General features: G+C 38.2%; 1 protein-coding gene across 13 annotated transcripts in view; it reads right to left on the bottom strand.

Moving 5' to 3' along the window:
• GRIA4 (glutamate ionotropic receptor AMPA type subunit 4) overlaps positions 1-21,283 on the bottom strand; it is a 377,193-nt gene that overhangs the window by 6,673 nt on the left and 349,237 nt on the right. For 5 of the 13 annotated variants that reach the window (XM_072821787.1, XM_072821790.1, XM_072821788.1 and 2 more), the window contains one exon: positions 6,841-6,955. The exons of 2 other annotated variants lie outside the window; for them this stretch is intronic. In XM_072821787.1, the coding sequence (XP_072677888.1) occupies positions 6,841-6,955 (115 nt within the window). Of the gene's footprint in view, positions 1-912; positions 1,028-6,836; positions 6,956-20,547; positions 20,587-21,283 lie in introns of those variants that run through there. 6 more of the 13 variants (XR_012028563.1, XM_072821791.1, XM_072821789.1 and 3 more) reach the window with 4 other exon arrangements.

Here is a 21,283-nt window from a genome sequence, read left to right as displayed (position 1 = left end):
ACTCTGGTTCAAAGGCAGGAAAAAAACCGATTAAACAGCAGGATAAGCCCTAAAGAGGGTTCAAGCAACATTGTCTGTTTCTTAACAGAGGCTCTCCTACTTACACCATTTACTTGTTTAAGGTCTTAGAATAACTAATATTTTTTTCTTTTAAAGGAGATTGAAATAAACAAAAGTTTTTAAGAATCCTAAATGATGGCTTTTAGACACTCATTACATCTTACTAATTTGTGCAGGTAATTAGATTCACTGGTAAATTGTTACAGTTTTTTTCCTTTAGAATGGAAACATAGCTTTTATTTTTATTTGTACTTATTGGAATTAGGTCTATAGATCTCTGCATCACCCTAAGAAGAATTCATGAATGCGAGATCATAACTTGAGGATATTGTTCACAAACGATGCACTAAAATCGTATTTGGTAGGATTGAATTGGAGAGTTCACTGTGCATCTGTCCGCACAATGGGGCCTCTTCAACTAAAGTGGAATGTTTGGCAACATAGTGACGTAAGGCTGACCCTCCAAATACAATATATTGAAATTTAAACTCTTCCTCTGGCTGACTAGTAAACAACTTCCCATTTCTTGCTTTGAGAATACATCCGATCCTGAAATGATAGGTTTCATGGCCTTTGCCTCCGAAACAGAACCCTAAGCAGAAAAGCACTACTTTTTATTAGTGGTACGTGAATTTGAGAACAATAGAAGGAACTTTAGAAGGAACTTTATTATTTTATGTACTTTTTGCAGGTAATCTAAGTTTTAAATAAACAGTGGGGGAGCTGGCTGCCATTTATGGAAAAGGCATGAGCTTGTAAGGTGGGCAGGTTACTGGGTCCGTGCACTCCTGACAATCGCTCCCGTCTATGCTCTGCGAACACAAGAGGAGGTCCCGAACTGCGACGACTGACCTTGCTTCCAGAGTCCTTGGGTCCACATTCACCTTTATCGTACCACCACTTGTTTTTCAGCTTGTCTAAGACGCCTGCCTCACTGAGTTTCAAAACGGCAAGGTTTACAGGAGTTCTTCACGTGGAAAATAACATAAATAACATTATATATGTTATTTTATGTTATTCAAGTAAAACTACATTAGAATCGCATGGCAAAGTGACAGAGCAGAGGCCACAGTAGGTGCTATGTCTCGTGCTGTAGGCCCAGGTGTAGAACCAGACATACGACTGGGGCCTGCTCCATCGCTTTAGGTAACAGGCGCATACTGCTCGGGAGGGCTTGTAAATAAAATGTATGCAATTACTGTGAATCCAAAACTATTGGCCTGGGTTGGCTTTCTGGAGAATTTACAATTTTTGCAGCACAACTGCGGGAGTCGTTTAAAAATCCACGAGCTCCCCTTTGTCGCCCCCTCCCACCCCTTCTCAGCTGGTGGAATTTTCCTCTATGCTCTACAAGTCCATCTGTGGTGCTCATCATGACACTGGCTCCTTCAGCACACCTATCTGGGACTACATGAAGGAGGAGGGGGATGCAGGTGGTATGGAGGGTACAGGGAAGTCCCCAGATATGTGGGTCCTGGAAGGGTAAGCCCATGTTGACACTTCCCTTCCGAGTTGTGAGATTTTACCTAAATGATACCACTTTCTCTGTCTTGAGCCTATCATATTAAGATCCTGTGCACACAAAGGGAAGTGACTATAATGTACTCCACGGTGCTACAGCAGATACATCACGGGTTCAGGCCACCAAGATTCCTCGGAACAAAGTCCCATCCTATGCAATCCCACTCGTCTATCATCTCTGTGTCCCTCAGTCCTCAACGTCATGTAAGGCAGCTCACGGACGAAAAGCCCGTCAATCACTCAATCTCAGTGTCCCGAGAAATCTAAGAACAGCCCCTGGTTTTCATTCCCACGTTAACATCTCTGTGTGTATAAGATAAAAGTCCGAGAGGATGGACGAGAAACAAAAACTCATGACATCTCTTGTTACTGTGTCCCTGCTTGGTTGGTTTCTGTTTCTTTCTGCTTTTATGAACATTCAGAGACTCACTGACTTTCTCCTGACATTTCTAAGGCTGCCACAATCATTTCGTCTGGCTCTGGCTCCTAACACCTCACTTCTTTTAGGAAATATTGAGTGCATTTGGAGAGACACAGAGCACATTTTCTTGATTGTCAGGGGATTAATTCCATAAACTTATCTGCACAACTAGGCCCTGCAGCAATGATGATGGCGATGATGCCAGCCAACACCGACGGAACCCATGTGAAGTACTGGGAGCTCTCGCAGGCATTTTACATGATTGTATACTACGATCACCTGCATTTTACAAATGAGGAAACCCAGGCAACAGAGCGATTAAAGCATCTAGTCACACAGCTAGGAAGTAGCTGAATCAGGATGTGGAATAGTCTGATTTCATAGCTTGTGCAATTAAAAACATTATCAATGGAAGACTCAGGAAATGGAGTTTCTGATGGAGTTTTTTGATTAACATTTAAGCCAAATCTCTTTTTTTTTTAATTGTTTCATTGCTATTGTACTGAGTTCTGAAAAAAGTTTCTAAGAGGTTTTTCTTTTTCACTGTTTTCTGAATATGATTTAATTGTTTCAATGTTGTAACATCTTAACAAGGTTCATTGTTTTATTTAAGAAATAATATGCTTTTGCCACATTCCTAGAAAATTATATTGTGTCTTGGTGTAAAATCTAATATGAGCGTGATTTAACACTTTTACTACTAAACGCTGAGTTTGGGGGCAGGGCAGGATGAAGATTTTGGTAAACCGGGGTGTTTGGTAAATCTGGCCCCAGTCTAGGTTTTAGTCTCCATACACCCCCATTCGTGAAGTAATTATTACAAAACCCCACCCTAGGTGGTTGGTGAGCTGTGAACTCCTTGGGAACAAAGCCAAATCTCATTCATCTTTGTAAGACACTATTTCCCAGGGTATCTGACTCAGAGTGGGTGCTCTGCAAGGCTGCTACCTTTAAATTATTTTGAATCCAGAGCAACCTTTTTCATTTAACTGATACTATAAGAGTTTTGAGGTCCCCTTGCTAACACCTGCACAGGTGTTATATGAGCCTACACTGCACTTCTTGATTGGGATGCTGGAAAGGGAAGGAAAATGAAAGAGTTTCCTTCCAGTTTCTTGTAGAAGCTTGAGTTTAGAGGCTGTGAGCAGAATGGAATTTGGAATTAAAGGTACTGATATGAGCCCAACTTTAATGGTCAACTGCTGGAATGTCAGGCACTGAACAAGGCATTTATTATTGGGATGCCAGCTTTTGTTTGCCACTTTTTTTCTGCTTATGAATTCACATTTTTGATAATAATCCCTTTGCTCTTGCACTGGTTTCTATGGCTACGCTGAAGGGGAAGAGGCCACTTAGAACATACTTTAAAGTCAGGAATGGGCTACAGTCTTCAAAGTGCCAAAGTAAAGATGAGTATTGTGTGATGTAGTATAGTTCCTAAAGAAGACATCATTTGGTAATAACATTTACAAAATGATTTTTATAGGAATAGCTACATCCATGAGTGTGCCTATTTTTATACACATAGTGGAGAATAAGGTATAAAACAAGCAGAAAAAAATAATTTTATAGACCATTAATGATTACAGGCATTGCCGAAATTTCCAACTAGAGCCAGGATTAAATAACTAATGCTAAAAACTGGCATAAAATTCTGTGTATGGTTCAGCCAAAATCATATCAATGGATTCATCGAAGAGGAAAATGAGTTTCAGACATTAAAATATTTTTAAATTGATTCATTGTCAATTAGTAAACTTCTATTACTTCAGTCACAAGAATAAGTATGAATTTCTTATGATCATATAAAAGACCACATTGCACTAATATTAACATTATTAAGTAAATTTTAAAACAAATGGATTTGCACCCCCAAAATAATGCCTTTCTACTTTATTATTTTTGTTAAGATGCAGGACCCTTTCTCTTATTTTCTTAAATTTTTATATTTCAGCCTGAAGCCGGTTGGTTGAGGGCCCCAGGGGTCAGCACTTCATGCTCTAGGAATGGCTACCAGCTGAGTGGGGATGCTAATTATTTTGTAGCCATGGGGTGTGACTGGAAGCTGCCACAGTGACTCTATCTAGTTCAGTTATCAGGCATACTAAATCATGAGCTCCTTGTGAGAAAAGTTTTCTTTTTCCCCCACAGATACTGGCGTGTGGCTTGCTGAAAGCAGAAGTTTAATAATTCGCTGCCGAATATTAGGCTGGAGATGTTCTCTGTGGTTATAATCCTGTGAATGGCAGGGGGGCCACTTGTCCTCTCAGAGGAATACATTCCTAGGGGGAGGGGCAGAGCTTTCCACGATTTTTCTCCTTCATTAGATGAATCACTACTAGAAAACTGAGTTTCCTGCACTAAGAGTCTGTATTGAAAATCAGACCACGTTAGATTTCGGGATGCTTGGGTCAGGCCTCTGGATGTGCATATTCACCCCTACAGGGAATTGGCATCATTTGATTTCTCTTCTGCTTTGGCTTGACACTCAGCAAAGGCTTAAAAACTAGCTTCATTCTCCAATGCATCCCTTCTCCTCCTTATTTTACCTCTTCTGAGGAGGGTCAGGCCACATGGAAGGGGCGAGGGAACTTTAAAAAGAAAACCAGACACCTGTAGAAGGCCCAAAACAAACATGAAAAAACAACTGCCTCCTGGTGCTTTACTTTGACCTAAGTTAGGTCAGGACATTTAAAATACTGCCTTTTATTATAAACTCAGAGTCGGGCATTATTAACATTTAGATGGTAAACACCTATTCACTTGGAGATAAGTAGTCCATCAATATACAACCTACAGGAATGTTTTTTTAGTATGGAAACAAAATTTTCAAGGGAAAATAGAACATATTGTGATATCATTTGGGGGAAGTGTTTTACATTAGCTTTTATAACATTTCATTAAGATTTGAAGTAACGTTTTAGAATATCACTTTGCAGTTCATGTTTGGTGAAAGTAGGTTACTGCAGACCTGTGGGAGCAACAGTTTGACTTTTGAGAACTACAAGGTTAGATTTACATATATTTTTTGACAACAAATATTTATTTAGTGTCCGTTGTGTACCAAACAATCTGTGGGATAAAACAGATTAAAATCCAACAAAGCTGTCCCACCCATTATTTAAATAGACTAAAGTGACTTTTGTTAAATCAATTTTTCCATTATGTGCAGGTTTCTGCTTGTTTCTCTGGAAAGACTTTTTAATGCACACTAAAATAGGACTTTGTTATTCATTTTTGTGGAAAGTTTTATTTGTTAAGCAGTGTTATACTTCTATAGGAGATAAAAATAAACATTTGTGAGCAAAATTTTTCTAATGGACTAGAAAATCTTTGCTTTTCTTTGGTGCTATTAGATCATATTTTCTTATATTTCTAATTTACATGGAAAAATAGATTATTGGCATAACTTTAAATTTTCTCTGCATATAAATATGTATTTTTTTACTTATGTTTTTATGGAAACTGTCAGAACATTCCAGGGAAGTTAGGGAGCCAACATACAAAAAGAGTTAATATTCCTTAAGTAAACATGTGGCTGGTGCCTTGAATAGAGGGGTCTTGAAGGGGAACCCTCCCAAAGGAACCCCCACGATTCTCCTCTCTCTGTGCTCTTTCTCTCCAGAATGATACTTTCCCAGGACCAGGGGATGGGAGATCATGTGATTCCGTGTCTCCTTTGTCAGGCCTCTCCTTGGCTAGAATATTCCCTTGCCAAAGCTTATCCTCCTCTTCCTCCATTAGGTTCTGGTAATTAGATGGGCATAGACAAAGGAGCTGCACTTGAACGTCTCTCTAGATGGGGAAGGAGGGGAAGTTAGTGCCATTGGAAAAGAATGAGGTTAGCCGCCATCCCATTGGGTGCTCTCTAAGAACAGGGCACGGTTCTGTGGGGTGGGTGGCCACGGGAGGGAATTTCTAGCCTACTCAAGATACTGAAGACTAGCAGTTTTAGGCAATTCTCTAGATTTTAAAAGAAAGACAAGAGTGCATACTTTTAAAATTTCAATATTCTTTCATGCCAGTTGAAAGGTATGGAAGAAAAGAAAATTCAGTTGGAATATTCCCACCTCTGAGTTTTCCTGAAGTCCATACACAGTGAAGAAGGGTTCTGGGACATGAGTTGATTATTTCGTTAATTGTATACTTTTCCTTTAGAAGCTGCTTAGAAAGAAAAACCCCACATTATCTTATGAAGCTGGAAATAGGACATGGATGTAGGGAGAATAGAGCTGAACAGGTCTTCTTTTTATAGTATGATCATTTTGGGATTTGATTCATTTATGGAAGGCAAAAAATGTGTAGTTCACATGACTATCTTTGATTTATTATTTAACTTGATATTTAATGGAAGCCTGAGGGTTCTGGGTGGAGAAATGCCTTTCTGGAAGGTATTCTAGAAAGGTCCAGGTGGAGCCAAGTCATTGTTGTTACTTAAAAGCACTTTGTGGACATCCTAGCCATGTACTGGTGAACAAAAGTAGACAGACTTACCCTCAGTGTCCTCCCTCCTCACTTCTCTAAATTGCTCTTTCAAAAACCTCGGTCCCTTCCCGCATTTGACAGCAAGGTTCTTGGGACCACTGTTTCCCAAGAACTACAAGCTCTTCAAAGCCAGAGAGAGATGTGCTGGGACTATTATGATTAGGTTGGTTCGTGTATCCCCAGATTGGTAACAGTTGCAAATATTTTTGCTTTGACAGTAATTGCATACTTCCATTTTGAAGGGACTAGACTGGCAATTCTGGTGGTGTCAGGAGGCCCAAACTGTATCTCCCAGCAGATGCACCTATTACTATACATACTGTTTACCCGCTTTTGGTGACATTGAGGCTGACCTTGGAGTCACCTCCCCCGCTGCCACATTCTCCTTTGTCGTACCACCATTTGTTTTTCAATTTGTCCAAGAGGCCTTGTTCATTCAGTTTTAAAACTGCGAGGTTAACAGCATTTCTTGAAACGATAAAACATAATTTGTAAGAAACTGCACAGCTGTTAAGATGTTAGAAGGAATGAGGACTTAAGCTGTTTTTTAAGCTTCTCCCAGATGCTAAATAAACCTCTCATTTTGCTGTCCTGCAGCCCCTTGTCCACCAGAGTCCAAACCAAAGGCAATAGTAATTAATTTCAAAAGGTATTAAACATGAAGCATTTGGTGCTGTTCACTCTCAGAGTTCATTTATTGACAAAAACCTGATGCTGTCATCAACCAATGACATGGATTTTTTTCCTTTGGAAAACAGCAATAAACTTGGCATTTACTGGGAATGGAGAAAGAATTGTGCCTTGACTTACTTTGCCTCCAAGGATGTCAACAGCTTGACTTCCTTTGCCTCCAAGGATGTCAACAGCTTGACTTCCTTTGCCTCCAAGGATGTCAACAGCCGAAAAGAGATCAAAATGAAAATGCATTCCCAGAAGGAAAAATCTAAGGGCATTGACAAACCAAAGAGGCAGCCATTCATTTTTGCCAAGTGGGTTCCTGACAACAAAGAGTATGGCTTAATTATGATTCCCTTTATTGTTTGCGTGAGTTTCGCTTTTTAATCTATTCGATTTCACTGGTCTCAGAATCTAGGATTTGCATGTTTGGTTTGGTTTGGTTTCCTGCGCTAGTGGCCACGGGATAGTCAAGAGAAAGAAAGTAGCAGCCCTTGGGGAAATTCTTATATTTGAATTTTGTGTTCATTTTTGAAGGCTTTGGATGCTATCTGGAAACTAGGAGGGCATGGCCAATTTGTTGAAATTGAGTAATTAAACCCCAGGAAACCAGGCTGCACATGGTAGGGACTTTGCAAACAGACCCTGGAGATCCGATGGCCGCCATGTGTATCTTTGTTGGGAAATGAGGGAGCAGATTCTAATGAAAAGGATTAAAAAATGTGTCATGGGCTTTCGCCTGCCAAGTATTTGGTTTCCTACTTGCTTTCAAGTAAAAATGTTTAAACGAGCCATTATCTCTTTCAAGAGGTTTTCCCAGCATTTCATGAAATTTCTGTTAAAGCCAGGGAGTGGCTTCCATACTGAGAATTTGGGATATGCTATTCAATAAATACGGAGTTGGTGATTACTTCATGCCAAATGAATTGTAAATAAAAACAAAACAAAACAACCTCATATTAATGAGTAGCACTTGAAAACTGATTTGCAAGTGAAATATCACTTTGTTGACTGGTAAAAAGTGTTACATATTTCACCAATCAGCCTATTGAAGTACTTATTTTCTTAAAATGTGTTTATAATATTTCACATACACAATGTTCATTTTCCAGTTTTGTGATGTCTGGTCCACTTGGAGAATAAACATTTCCCACAAGTAAACCATATGCTTTCAGAGTGTTAGCTCTTCTTAGAGTTAGACTGCCATTTATTTTTTTTTATTTTTTATTTTTTTAGACTGCCATTTATGAAATGTCAATTATATTATCAGCTGCTCCTACCTTCCCAAGTACCACATTAGTGGCATAAAATAATATACTTCCTAAAGTGAATATATTTCCTAAAGTGAATTTGGGTGATTGCTTTAATCACCCAAAGGAGCAGACTGAAATATAAGAATGAATGAGTATTCAGTGAAGAGAGACCTTTAAAAAAATGCTGTTGGGAGAAAATTGTTTTAATTTATCTTGCGTCTACAACTAAATTTGTCTTTCTGTGATTTAAACTGAACTACTAAAATTTTTTATTTTGGAGAAAATTATTTTTATAATCCACTTTATTTTAGCCTAAAACATTCATATTAGATCCGTTTTAATGAAGTGGTATCCCAATAGTTTCATGTGTTGGTTTAGACCATTCCTTTGATAAAACTGAAATCATTTCATGAGAGGGTTATTTAACAGGGTTATTAGCCATATCCAAAGACAGTTCCACAGCACAGGAGAAAACAAAAGGCAAAATAAAGGAATGGATAAGGAAAAAAAGCTTCAGGTTGAGAAAACTGTTTGGAATAAAGCTTTCTACAAAATTATTCTAAGACATTGTCTTTCTAATACCATCTAATAGGCCATGTAAAAACAGTTTAGTTTCACACTGCTATCCGTATGTGTGTGTGTGTATACATCAATATTTGGTTCATACAATACACATGACCAGTAGGTAAGTCACTGCCCAGATCATAATTAATCATGTTTTCCTTCCAGAAAAATGTGGCCCCTTGATAAAGTCCACTCGATACTATTATATGTAAATTTACTTTTCTCAATGATGCATGGACGGCACTTGTAATCAATATTCAGAAAGAGTCTTCAGGTATTCAAGATTTTTTTGCATGTTAAACCTGTCTGTTTTCTACAATAGTCTGACTACAGATGTAATTTCTCTATCTAATCAGGTCTAGCAGCCTCCGTAGATTGCCATTTCAACTGCAGCATAAACCACATGTGAACATCTGCTCTATTTTATGAAACCCATTGCTTTCACGTTATTAAAAATAAGAATCATCAAGTGACTTTAACAAATACACAAAGTTACTTCACTCATTTTGCTAGAATAGATTTGAAAGTATTCTTTTTTTTTTAAAAAGGCAAGAGAAAAAGGAACCATGAAGGAGTCATTGTAAGCAAGCTTAAGGAAGTCCTAAGTATGGGGTAAATGAGGGATGGAGCAGGCAGGTCCTTGCTACAGAACGTTTTATTGTTGCTTTGCAATCCCCTTCACACATTTCAGACATAGATCTCACAATCGATGTCAGAAACATGGATTAATGAAGGATATTCTGGTTCTGATTAAACATCAGAGAAGCCTAAAAAATGGTCAGCCAAGAGGATAAGGGAGAATAAAAATATGCTGATTCCCTACATTAATTATTCCTTTTATTCTATGAAATGCAGCTTTTACAGATAAACTCCATTGAGTGGATTGTTTTCATTTAAAAATGGAAGGAGAGGAAGAAACGGTAAATGACTACACCTTTGCTGGATGAGGGCGAACCACAGTTATGAGCTCAGGTGTGGTGACAATGACCTTTAATAGACCGAGGTAGGACTCCAATAACTTACTTCTTGCCTTTGCCATTTGTACCTTTGGGGAATTCTAGGTAAGAAAAAAACCTTCTTCAAGTTTCCTTTTTAATAGTAGTGAGATGGCAGGGATCTTGACGTAGGGTGGAAGGAAGATGCTCATCGAGTCAAATTCTGGGACCTCAGGAAACCTACCCGAGGTTGTCATACCTGAAATTTCCTTCGATTAAGCTTGGGATTATGAAAATCCATACCTCACTGTGCTAGCTCCTGGGACCCATTTTTGTTAGTGAGGCTCCTGTTGAAAGATCACACATAACAAAAGCTCTAGAACTGGAAGTGGCAGAGCTAAACATCTCCCATTTATGGATATTGGATAAATTCATCTAATGCAAAGACTTTCTTGTTAAAAGCATCTTAATTCAGACTAAGTCATTGATTTCTTCCACCCTTTCATATGTAACTCATCATTCAATTCTATGTTTGGATATGCTTTTATGCTTAATTTATGCCTTACTCATTATATTTACTTCTGGACCATATTACTTGTAATTTTTCTGTTGGTAAGGTTTTAAAATTTACACGTAACAAATATCTACATTATAAGGAACATTTTAAGTTTGAGTTTAGTATTTTTATGATTTCCTGGGTTTGAGAATATTATTATAAAGGACTGATATACCAGCCCTACACTGAGTTAACATCTGCACACAGAATATTTAGGATGTATGTAGTTCATAGAACAAATAATTTGTAATATCCTGTTTAGTCTGATTAAAACAAACTTAATCCCAGGATGCCTGGGTGGCTCAGTGGCTGAGCATCTGCCTTTGGCTCAGGGCGTGATCCCAGAGTCCTCGGATCAAGTCCCACATTGGGCTCCCTGCATGGAGCCTGCTTCTCCCTCTGCCTGTGTCTCTCTGCCTCTCTATGTCTCTTATGAATAAATAAATAAAATCTTTAAAAAAATAAAATACCATTTTACTTAACAGGATGACTATTTCATTGCTGGCCGGGATTCAATACTGTATGGACCTGGTGCAGTTTATCTTAACTTACTGTGTGATTTTGCTACTGCTTTATTATCCTTATAGGAAAGGATCCATTAGTTATATACACATGAGAAAGTCTCATCACTTTTAGGCTTGTGCTTTCTCAACTGGAATGCTCTCTTCATTCTAAAGTCTCTCTCATTCTCTCTCTAGCTCGCTCTCTCTCTCTCTATATATATATATGTGTGTGTGTGTGTGTGTGTGTGTGTGTGTGTGTGTTTTAAAAGATTTTAAGTAATCCTTACACTCAATGTGAGGTTTGAATTTACAACCCTGAGATCAAGAGTCACAAGCTCTATTGACTGAGCCATCCAGGAGCCCCTAAACATGGTGTTCAAATATCCAGAATAGTACCTGAATGATGTTAGGAAATTATTCTCCTAGTCCCCAATAAATCCTAACATATTTTTTAAAAACTTAAAAATTGTGTGAATCATGAGACACTGTGTCAACAGATGAGAAAATCCCTTTAAAAGCCACAAAGCCTGTTGATAGATGATTTACACAGAAAGACCTAAAAATCATACAAAAATAATTCAACTTGGCTCGGAATTAAACTAATGTGAATTAAAACAATGCTGATTCAATTCTCTGCCACTCATGTTGTGAAAGACAAAAGTAAAGACAATGTTCAATATAGTCAGGGACTGAATAACATATGAACATATGCGTCCTCATCCACTGGTGATTGAATGAAGAACTAAAAAAGAAGTAAGAGGACTTCACACAACAAAAGGTTAAACACAGTTCTTGTTCTTGGAAATTACTGACAGTGTTGATAATGATACCAATGACTAATATTAATATTACTGGTTAATAATAATTCTCGTTTGAGAAATCAGTTCTAATAGTTAATCAATGATGCTAATGGGAGTAACTGAATGAACCTCATAGTTTATTTCTATAGCATACATGGCAGACCATTTACATGCCCACCAGAAGGGGAGAATGAAATGGACGGGGATGGGGTGGTGGGGGGGGCAGGAGTTGTTTTCAAGCCTGATTTGCATATAGAACCACCATCACAAATACAGATGCTCAGGCCCGATGTTGCTGCCGTCAGGTTCCTCTGAATCAGTGGAAGTGTGTCTATATGTTTACAAAGTTCCTGAGGTGATGGTATTGATAAGCACCAGTACTTTGTATGCTGAACGTTTTATGACCAAAGTTTTTAATGTCAAGCAAAAATGATTATAGTATAATGTTAAGTGAAAAAAAGAAGCAAATTTGTATATTCACTATGATTTCAAGAATAAAAATATATATAGAGAGGGAGACACATTAATTTAAAAATATTGGAAAAACATACAACACAGAGCTATCTCTGGACATAGAGATTATGATTAGTTTGGACTGTATTTTGCTTTTTATGCCTTCCCACCTATCCAAAATTTTCTACAATAAGTGATACTTTAATAATCAGTAAAAACAAAAAAAACTTCAATTATTTTTATAATTTTAATTATTTTATAATGCCTAAAAGAATTGTTTTATTCAAACCAACATATATTGTATTTTGGATAAAAAAAAAAAAAACAAAAAAACAAAAAAAACAACCCAACCAGACAAACAAAGAAATGAGGAAGAGGTAGAATTTAGGAATTACTCTTAAGGATGCCAGGAAAGCATTCCTTGCTCCCAGTGATGTGTGATGATGTACTTGCTTTTACAAAGGTTCTGCCTTATTTGAAGGGAACAGGTCAGGCAGAGGAGTCTGAGTAATGCATCAACTAGTGGGCCTGCCCTGTCAGACAGGGTCTGCAGGTGGTTAATAGAACTCTCAGTGGCCTGGAGAGAAGATTTGCTGCTTCACACATATTTACATAGACAAGGTGAGCTTTTCCCCTTAGGCTGAATTAAATGAATGTGATGATGAGTAGACTTGAGTCCTGCTAAGTGGACCATTAAAAAGAAAAAATATGTATATACTTCTGTTTTTTAGGAAAAGAGTTTTCATGGCTGGCAACTACATTTCTCCCCAAACAGTAGAGAAAAAAAGTCCTCATTTTTTGCAGGATTAAAAAAAAAACGCAATTAAAAAAAAATCTTTCATCATACCACATATTGACTATATCCCTTTTTTTGAAATTAAACTAAAATTCCAGATTGGAAACTCATTTGATTTAAACTTTGTTACAGCACATAAGTACATGCAGAAACATTTCTACTAAGAAAATAGTAATTTCATGAAAAATGGATAATAACCAACTCTGCACAGACTACTGGTTCTCTTATTTACATACTGGCATTGCCACCATTGTCACAAGGGTTCATACACGAAAGCCTACCCTAACGGATCAAAAGGAGATAGAAGGGAGGAGTATGGACCATATAGGGTTTTATTTTTGCATTTAATCAATGATGTACCCCCAAATAAAGGTATTTGGAGGAAATTAGCCATGACATTGAGAATTTACAACAACCTCAGAATTTTGTAGAAAGTCCATTAATAACTAAGAATTAGTTAGAAAGAAAATAACTAAATAAATATCTGAAAATATTTATCAAGAAAATAAATAAAAATCAATAGGCTGTCAAATGATATCATCTATCAAGAAAATAACTAAAAATCAATAGGCTGTCAAATGATAAGGAGGTGAAAATCTTATCTTAAGGAAAAGCATTTGCATCCACAGTTCTACCTTTTTTTTTTGTATCTTTATTGGAGTTCAATTTGCCAATATATAGCATAACACCCAGTGTTCATCCCATCAAGTTCTACCCTTGATCAGCTGTTTAAGGCCTAGAAGAGTAACTGGTTCTCAGAATTATAAATGTCACACTGTCTTTGATTTAACTTGTGCTCTGAGTTTTCTTCCCAAATTATCCCTTCCAGTAAACAAGCACAAGGCTTTTTGCTTCATTGGACCTGTGCATTTCCTTCCAAAGGCAGGATTTGGGTTAAATTGCTCTGTATATGCAAATGTTTTTAGAAAAGATACTAAGTTTTAATTCCAGTTTGCTTACCGAATGACAGGTAAGACTTGCACAGAAATGACATTACCAATTGATAATTTGATCTTGAAATTAGGAGGGAAAATTCTTTTTTCCAGTGGAAAGACAATTCAGACCCAACATGTATAATGAGCATTTGAAAGCCACCTTGATAAGGAAGGGCTTATTGTCTGTTTTGGATTTTGGATGACATATATGCAATTAACTTAGTGTATAAAGTCCTTTGTATTTCATACACCAAGTGAGTCAAAGACAGCTACATAAATTGTGTAGAAACAGAGTTAGAATCCAGAAATTATCTCTAAAGTGTGTGTTCTTTTAAGATTTTATTTATTTGAGAGGGGGAGAGGGAGAGAGGGAGAGAGAATATGGAGGAGGGGCAGAAGGAAGGGGAGAAGCAGACTCCCCACTGAGCAGGGAGCCTGACTTGGGACTTGATCCCAGGACCCTGAGATCACGACCTGAGCCAAAGGCAGATGCTTAACCAACTGAGCCACCCAGGTGTCCCTAAAGTGTGTGTTCTTTGAAATTTGTATGACTAATTGTTATTGGAGGCCTAGGTCTGAGGAATGTGATTCTTTGAAGAAATACTCTGATTTTTGTGAGGATGTCTGCCAGTGATTTAGAATACTAGCTGGAGGTTGTGATAAATGAAAAATTTAATTGTTTTTAGTGTTAAACTTTTTTAAAAAAAGTAATCCTTACAATTACTTCATGAAGTTTAGTTTCATGATTCTGTCAATTTTAGGTCACAGAGCAGAATTTTCTATCCTCTTTTGCACTAGGCAACTCTTTTAGAAGCCCTTAAAAACTATGGATAGATGGGCATAATGATTTCAGGGGACCCACAAAACTTAGAAAGACAATCATGAATACAGATAAAAAAATATCTCTTCCAGATTCTAGGAACACTTATTTTAAAATTAATTAATGACCATTTTCACTTATGTCTATTAAGGGAAGGGAAATACAAATATTTCTATAACCAATAGTTGCTCCAGAATTTTCATAGAGAGGCAGTTTTAAGACTATGATTTGGTGGGAATAAACTTCCAAGGTACTAGCCTCAATCTTTGATTACTCTGCAAGCACATCATGTGCATGGCATTGTTTTTGCTTTTTAAAAAAATCTTTAAAGTAGGCTCCACATCCAGCTTGGAGCCCAATGCAAGGCTTGAAGTCTCAACCCTTAGATCAGGACCTGAACTGGATCAAGAGTCAGATGCTCAACCAGCTGAGCCCCCAGAGGCCCCCAGGACTTTTTTTAAAAGACTGTATGTTACATTAATAAAAATTAAAAACAAAAACTGTTGAAAGATACTTTTGGTTACCCTTACATAATATTGAGAAAATATGCATTATTCATATTAAATCATGTAAATTTTATTTTACCACCACTTGTGGTGGCCTTGGGGTGCTGTTTGAGATGATATGAGGTACAGTCCTCACCCCAAGCCACCCCATTTTTATTATCATTTTCTGTGATGGAATCATATAAAAGAGGGCTTTGTTTCAAGATGGGACCATAGCTACCTATAGATTTGAAGTGATTCAGGTCACCTCTGCACATCACTCTTGTTGTGATTGTTACTATGCTCAAGTAAAATTTCCGAAATACAAGAGCTGGTGGTTGCCACCATTCACTGTGTGTATGTGTGCTGCTCAGCAGTACTTGGTTTCTCATGCAGATGCCCTTCATGCAGACTTGTTGGGTGACCTCTATTGTGTCCCTGACTTTGGATTCCTCTATCTTAGACCACTCTCCTTATTTCCTTTATTTAATTTCCAAAAGTCTAACCAATAGTGTTTCCTTTTTCCTTCCTTTGCTGATTGTTAAAAATGTCCATCAGTTGCCTTAAAGAACTAGAATCTTGGCATCAAAATGGGGATCAGAGGTTGTCTCAATCCTCCTCATCTGATGGTTGTGGTCATTCAGGTCGAAGGAAGGTTAGGTGGGCTTGCTCTCCAAGTCCCAGCTGAGATGCAGGTCTCTGCCTCCTGCCAGTGCTCTTTCCCACAGGACTGGGATAATTTTGCTTTCTGTGGGTACCCTTTCCTGGATAGCTACACTATGTATTCATCCCTTCTACGGCTCTCCAAGGGGGATTTTCTTTTCCTCTTTGTCAGGCTTCCTGGGGGTGATCCCTGATTAAGCTTTGCCTGATATATCCCCTGTCTCCTCTGGCTAAAATACTTCTTGAGCTGAGGCAAGACTTCAGAGGCATGTGGTCTTATCACTTGAAATGGATCCCCCCCTAAATATTCAAGAAGGAAGAACAGTAGATAACTTTCCTTAAAAAGCCATACCAATAAACTTTACATTGACTTGATTTGATTGGATACTGATACTGTTCGTTCCCAAGGTTGGAATTAGATAGGTCTATTTTGACACATACTAGGTCTCTAGTTCTGATCTTTTAGGACAGGAAATGTTGAATCCCAAGAATGTTATCAGAAAGAAGCTTCAGTATAATGGATCAGAAAATGTTTCACAGAAAAAGTAGAAATCTAAATACAAATAATAAAGCCCAACCACAGAAACTCAATCTTGTCTTCGAATTTTCATTTCCACTCCTTTCCTATAGCCAGGTAGCCATTGAGAACTTTTTTTTTTTTCTGAAAATGGCTCTCTCAAATTTATATGTGCATTTCCATTATATAGGTAACACCTGAGTCAAAGCCTTTATCACCTGAGACAAGATCCACTGACTCACAATCTGTTCACAGCTACCCAGAGTATGGCCACACTTCTCTGCCTGTTTACATCACTTTGTCAAACACCTTTGGGACTCCTGACTGAGTCCAAGATATGACTCTATTCTAGTTTTCCTGACAGTTCAACTAATGTATATTAATGTATACTTAAAATTTAATTATATTTGATTGAGGCGTTGCCCCAAGTTTTTCACATTCTCATGGAGTCCTCATGGAGTCCTAATTGAATCCACATGGCTGGTCAATGGCAAAGGCAGGATTAGAACCTGCATCCTTCTAACTCAGAAGCCCAGTCTCTTAACCACCCCAATTCCCAAAGAGATCTTTTCTGCCTCCCCCAGGCTAGATTCCTTAGAGTCCCAAAATCTATTCACAATAGATTCCAATCTCATGACAGAACCTTCATCAGAAATTTTTTTTTCCCACCTTAGCTTTTCTACAGGCTTTACTATTTTCCAATAATCACTCATGGACTTACTCATTCAACTAATGTTATCAACTGGTACATCTGAAACTTTTTTATGAGGTCTCTCCCAGGTACTCTAGACTCGACCTATCTCCTTCTTCTATAAATTACCTATTGTCTGGAATGCTCACATTTACTTGGAGTCTTCCCTCGTGGAGCACAGCAACTATGTTTGAGGGTATTTTACACTATTCTCAGCCACAAGGCAGGGCAAAAACTATGAGAACCGGGGCGGGGGGAGTGGGGGTGAGCTACGTGGAGGATTGATAATCTTCGTGATTAACATAAGGTGCTCCTTTTCAAGCAGCCCATCAAGATGAAAGAATAGGGTGCTGAACCATTAAAGGGAGTCCTCAGCCATGCCACCTGATGGATTTGGGGAAGACCTACTGGTGAGGAGGGTTTTAAAGCAAAGTGAAATAAAATGAAACAAAGCAAATGGCACCCAAACGATCTATTAAATACTGACAAGAGGGACATGAAGAATAAATGATGGTAGCTCTTCTTTTTGAATAATGGCAAACATTTTGTCCATTGTATAAACAAAATATCTAAGATACTATTTCAGTGAGGTTATAGATGGTTAAAATAAAAGGATTACCAGCTCAGTTTCGGCAGCTGGGCAAGGAAAAAATACTAATTGATAAAATCAGATACAAGCTTGTTGTGACCATTAGGTGAAATCAGATGCAACTAAACTCTAAAAATCCCACATAATGGTCTTTTTAATCATTTTTGTTCTAACCTATTTAAATGTAGCAAATAAATGTCACTTTTATAAAATTCTTCTGTTACTAAATTTACTACTGAGAACACTATAGTTCGGTACAGTAGAGAAATAATTACATTTGTCATCCACATATTAAATGCTAACTCTGTCTGGTTTAACCTTATTAAAATTTATTTTACTGTGCTGTGTATTTAAATATATACTTAATTCACTAAATATGTCTAGAGAATCTTTATCTATAAATACGTTGAATTTCCCACCAAGTTCTTAACAGAAAAAATAAAAGGATCAATTTTTGTTTTACCTGACACCAGGGTGTCAGGTTCCTTTGCAGTAGACCAATATTTGTATAGAACTTAAAGTCTCTTTTAATTGCTTGTTTGCCTACCCAACCTTTTGGGTTGGATTTTGGTCAGGTGCGAGAATAGCATAAATAGAAAAAGAAACTGAGTGATAAAAACAGGTCTTCTAGAAGAAGGGATTCTAAGCTAATGAGAACTCAAAAGAAAGCTGTGTGAACCTCCTAACTAGGAACACAGGTGGCTCATCTGTTCTCTGAAAATAACCAAAACTTAAGAATTCTAAGTCAGTGTGTCTTTAAAGCTTTTAAGTTAATGCTGTACAAAGTGAAACAAAGCTTCTTATCTGTGAGGGCAGCAGGGCTCACAACGATATTTCAAAACAGAAATAAAGTCTCTCATTTGTTTCTATTAAACAATTTAAATGGGAAGAAAAACCCAAAAGTTTAAATTCTTAAAATAGTTTCACCAACATTTGCTTAGAGTGGTGTTAATACTAGAGCATGGCACGCCGCCTTTCAGTTACTTGCTCCTTGACAGAAGTACTTGGGTACTTCTTAAGCTACCAGCCTGGGCACTTCCATTCACTACTTTTAATATACCTAATAAACTGAATGCAATTAATAGGAGATCAGTATTTTTCACTTTACAGAGCAACATGACACAGCAAAAAAAACAAAAACGGTGTTTCATCTCAAGTTCAAATTACCTAACAGAACCAAGTCACTGCAGAATGACCACTAATTCCTTCCCTGAATGAGACTGCCATGAAATAGTTCATAAAATTCAATCAAACAACAAATCAGAACTAATGTCAGTGTGGACACCACATTCTAGTACATAAATGGTCCACTGAACAGTACTGTGATGCTTCTCCTTCTCTGTGTGGCTGCTCAGGCAATCCAGCCATCTGGCACCTTAAAATTCAGGAATGAATAATGTGCCTCCCGCATATCCTGTGTTTTTAACCAAGGGAGTCAGGGATGGGAACCTAAAAATTAGGTTCTATCTGACTTCTGATGACAAAATGCATGATCTGCTAAGAGTCTACTGCTTAGGTGTCTACTGCGTGACCACGGCAAATATTACATACAAAAGGAGTGTACGTTGCTGTTAAAATCAAGTTTCTATTTCCTGTGCGTCCACTCATGGGCCTTCCTAATGGCAGGACTGCTGTGGGTCCGGCTCCTACCACAACAGTCTCCAACAAAAACGTATCCATCTGAAGTTATTTTCTTTTGTGAAAAAACCCTGACAATACAACTGGAAAGTGATTCTAAACGTACTTGTAACAAAATGACCAGAACTGTGTTTCTGAAAGACACTGGCAACAAATGGCCTGAAGTCTCATTTTTTTTTTTTTTTCTGAATTCTCATTCTTTTTGCACATTTCCTCTCCTTCCTAAGATTCTCTTCTTGAGGATCAAGCTTCGCTAAAACGGACGGAGTCCCACAAGACCCGGTCTCCCTGGAGGGCAAGGATGACAGAAGGGTTGCTGCAGGGGGTCTGGAAGCTGTCGCTTCGTGACCCCACCCCACCCCACTTTCTTCTAATATCTCAAGTTCTGGATGCTTTTAGGTTCTCTCACTTGTTTCTTGCCTGGGATTTCTCTCCCCTGGAAGGAGCGATGTGACACAGGGCGAATACTGAGGACTTCCAGAGCCAACACAGAAGGTGAGAGGTGGCAATGGAAACCCCTTGGAAGTGATGCCTGAGAAGGCGCTTGACACGTGGAGAAACCCTGCTCAGGACAGTATTAGCTCCGCTTCCTCATTTTTCTGTCTGGGTTTCATATGGCACCTTAAACATCTCATCAAGTCTGTACTGCTGTGCACCCAAAGTCTAGCCTGCACATACTCCAAATTATCATTTACATTCTATCAGCTGCTGCTTTTAATTAAAACAATTTTTAATAAAAAATTGCTTAAGAATAATATATTTTCTATGGAAACACTCTAGATTTTAATTTTAATGTATTTGTAACCCCATTACCCATTATGGTTTGATTATCAGTCACCATCCATAGTCTATGTAGGGAGAAATTAACAGCTGATGGCAATTTCTTAAGGCTGGTGCAGGAGATTGATCCTTAATGGAAGGCTGACACTGATATTTAATGATGATGGAAAACATAAATGCATTAGCATATAACTGATACGACTTTTGGGACGGTTTTATTTTTTCTTGCTGTAACATTTGTAAGGGGATGTCCACGTAACTATCACTCACAGGTGGCAAGCTGGTTTCCTAAGGCGTGGGTTAAAAAATATAAATGTACAAAGAAAAAGGGATTGAAAAATAGGTGGGGGAGGGGTTTCCTTCAAATGGATGGAACCCATTCTTTTGAAAGAAAACTCCCCTCTTACCTTGGTCCTGGAGCTGGTTAGTTCTCCTCTGTCCTCCTCCTAGGGGAGAAATACCCAAAGTTAAACAATAATAGAACATGGTCTTGTATTAAAGTCAAGTTCAGTTCTGGCCAACCCTTTCCTCAGGTCTCACAAGACACTATCAACTGTCTGATATACTGGGGCGTTCATGGAAATGAGCTTAAAATTTATGGTAAGGATTAAGCCAAAGGGGAGTAACATTTGCTGTATAAGGGGGACAAAACTCTCCTCTTATCTATTTTGTCAGAGCTGCAGTGAACTGAAGACGGACGTAGAGCTGAGGGGTTCATGCAAGCGCATGGCGTGGGTCATTTTCATCAGCTGTAGTGAATCATGGAAAGTGTATCATGGGCATCTGTGGTGTCTCCACTCCCCTGTTGGCTACATGCCAACACCATGTTTGGGGCAGTACAAAATTTGGTATTAACAAGAATTATTACGAAAATGAAAAAAGCCCTTAAGGGGTCATAAAAGGGGGGAGGGTTAGGAAAGTTGGGGAAATGAGATATCAGAAACTATGTTTTTCAAAACAGGGAATCATAGGTAGGCCAAAGATGGGATTTTCTTTCTTAGCATACCTCTAAGTAGAGCTTGTGGTATCTCTGGAGAGAAACAAGGCAGCATGTGAAAGGAGCGTGGGTTTGGGAATGGGGCAATGATGCGCTCCTATTCCACCTGAGCCTCAGCAGCACCATGTGTCCAGGTGAAGACAGTA

This window comes from Canis lupus, chromosome 3, assembly GCF_048164855.1.
Source record: "Canis lupus baileyi chromosome 3, mCanLup2.hap1, whole genome shotgun sequence".
NCBI lineage: Eukaryota > Metazoa > Chordata > Mammalia > Carnivora > Canidae > Canis > Canis lupus.
This window is presented reverse-complemented; position numbering and strand designations above follow the sequence as displayed.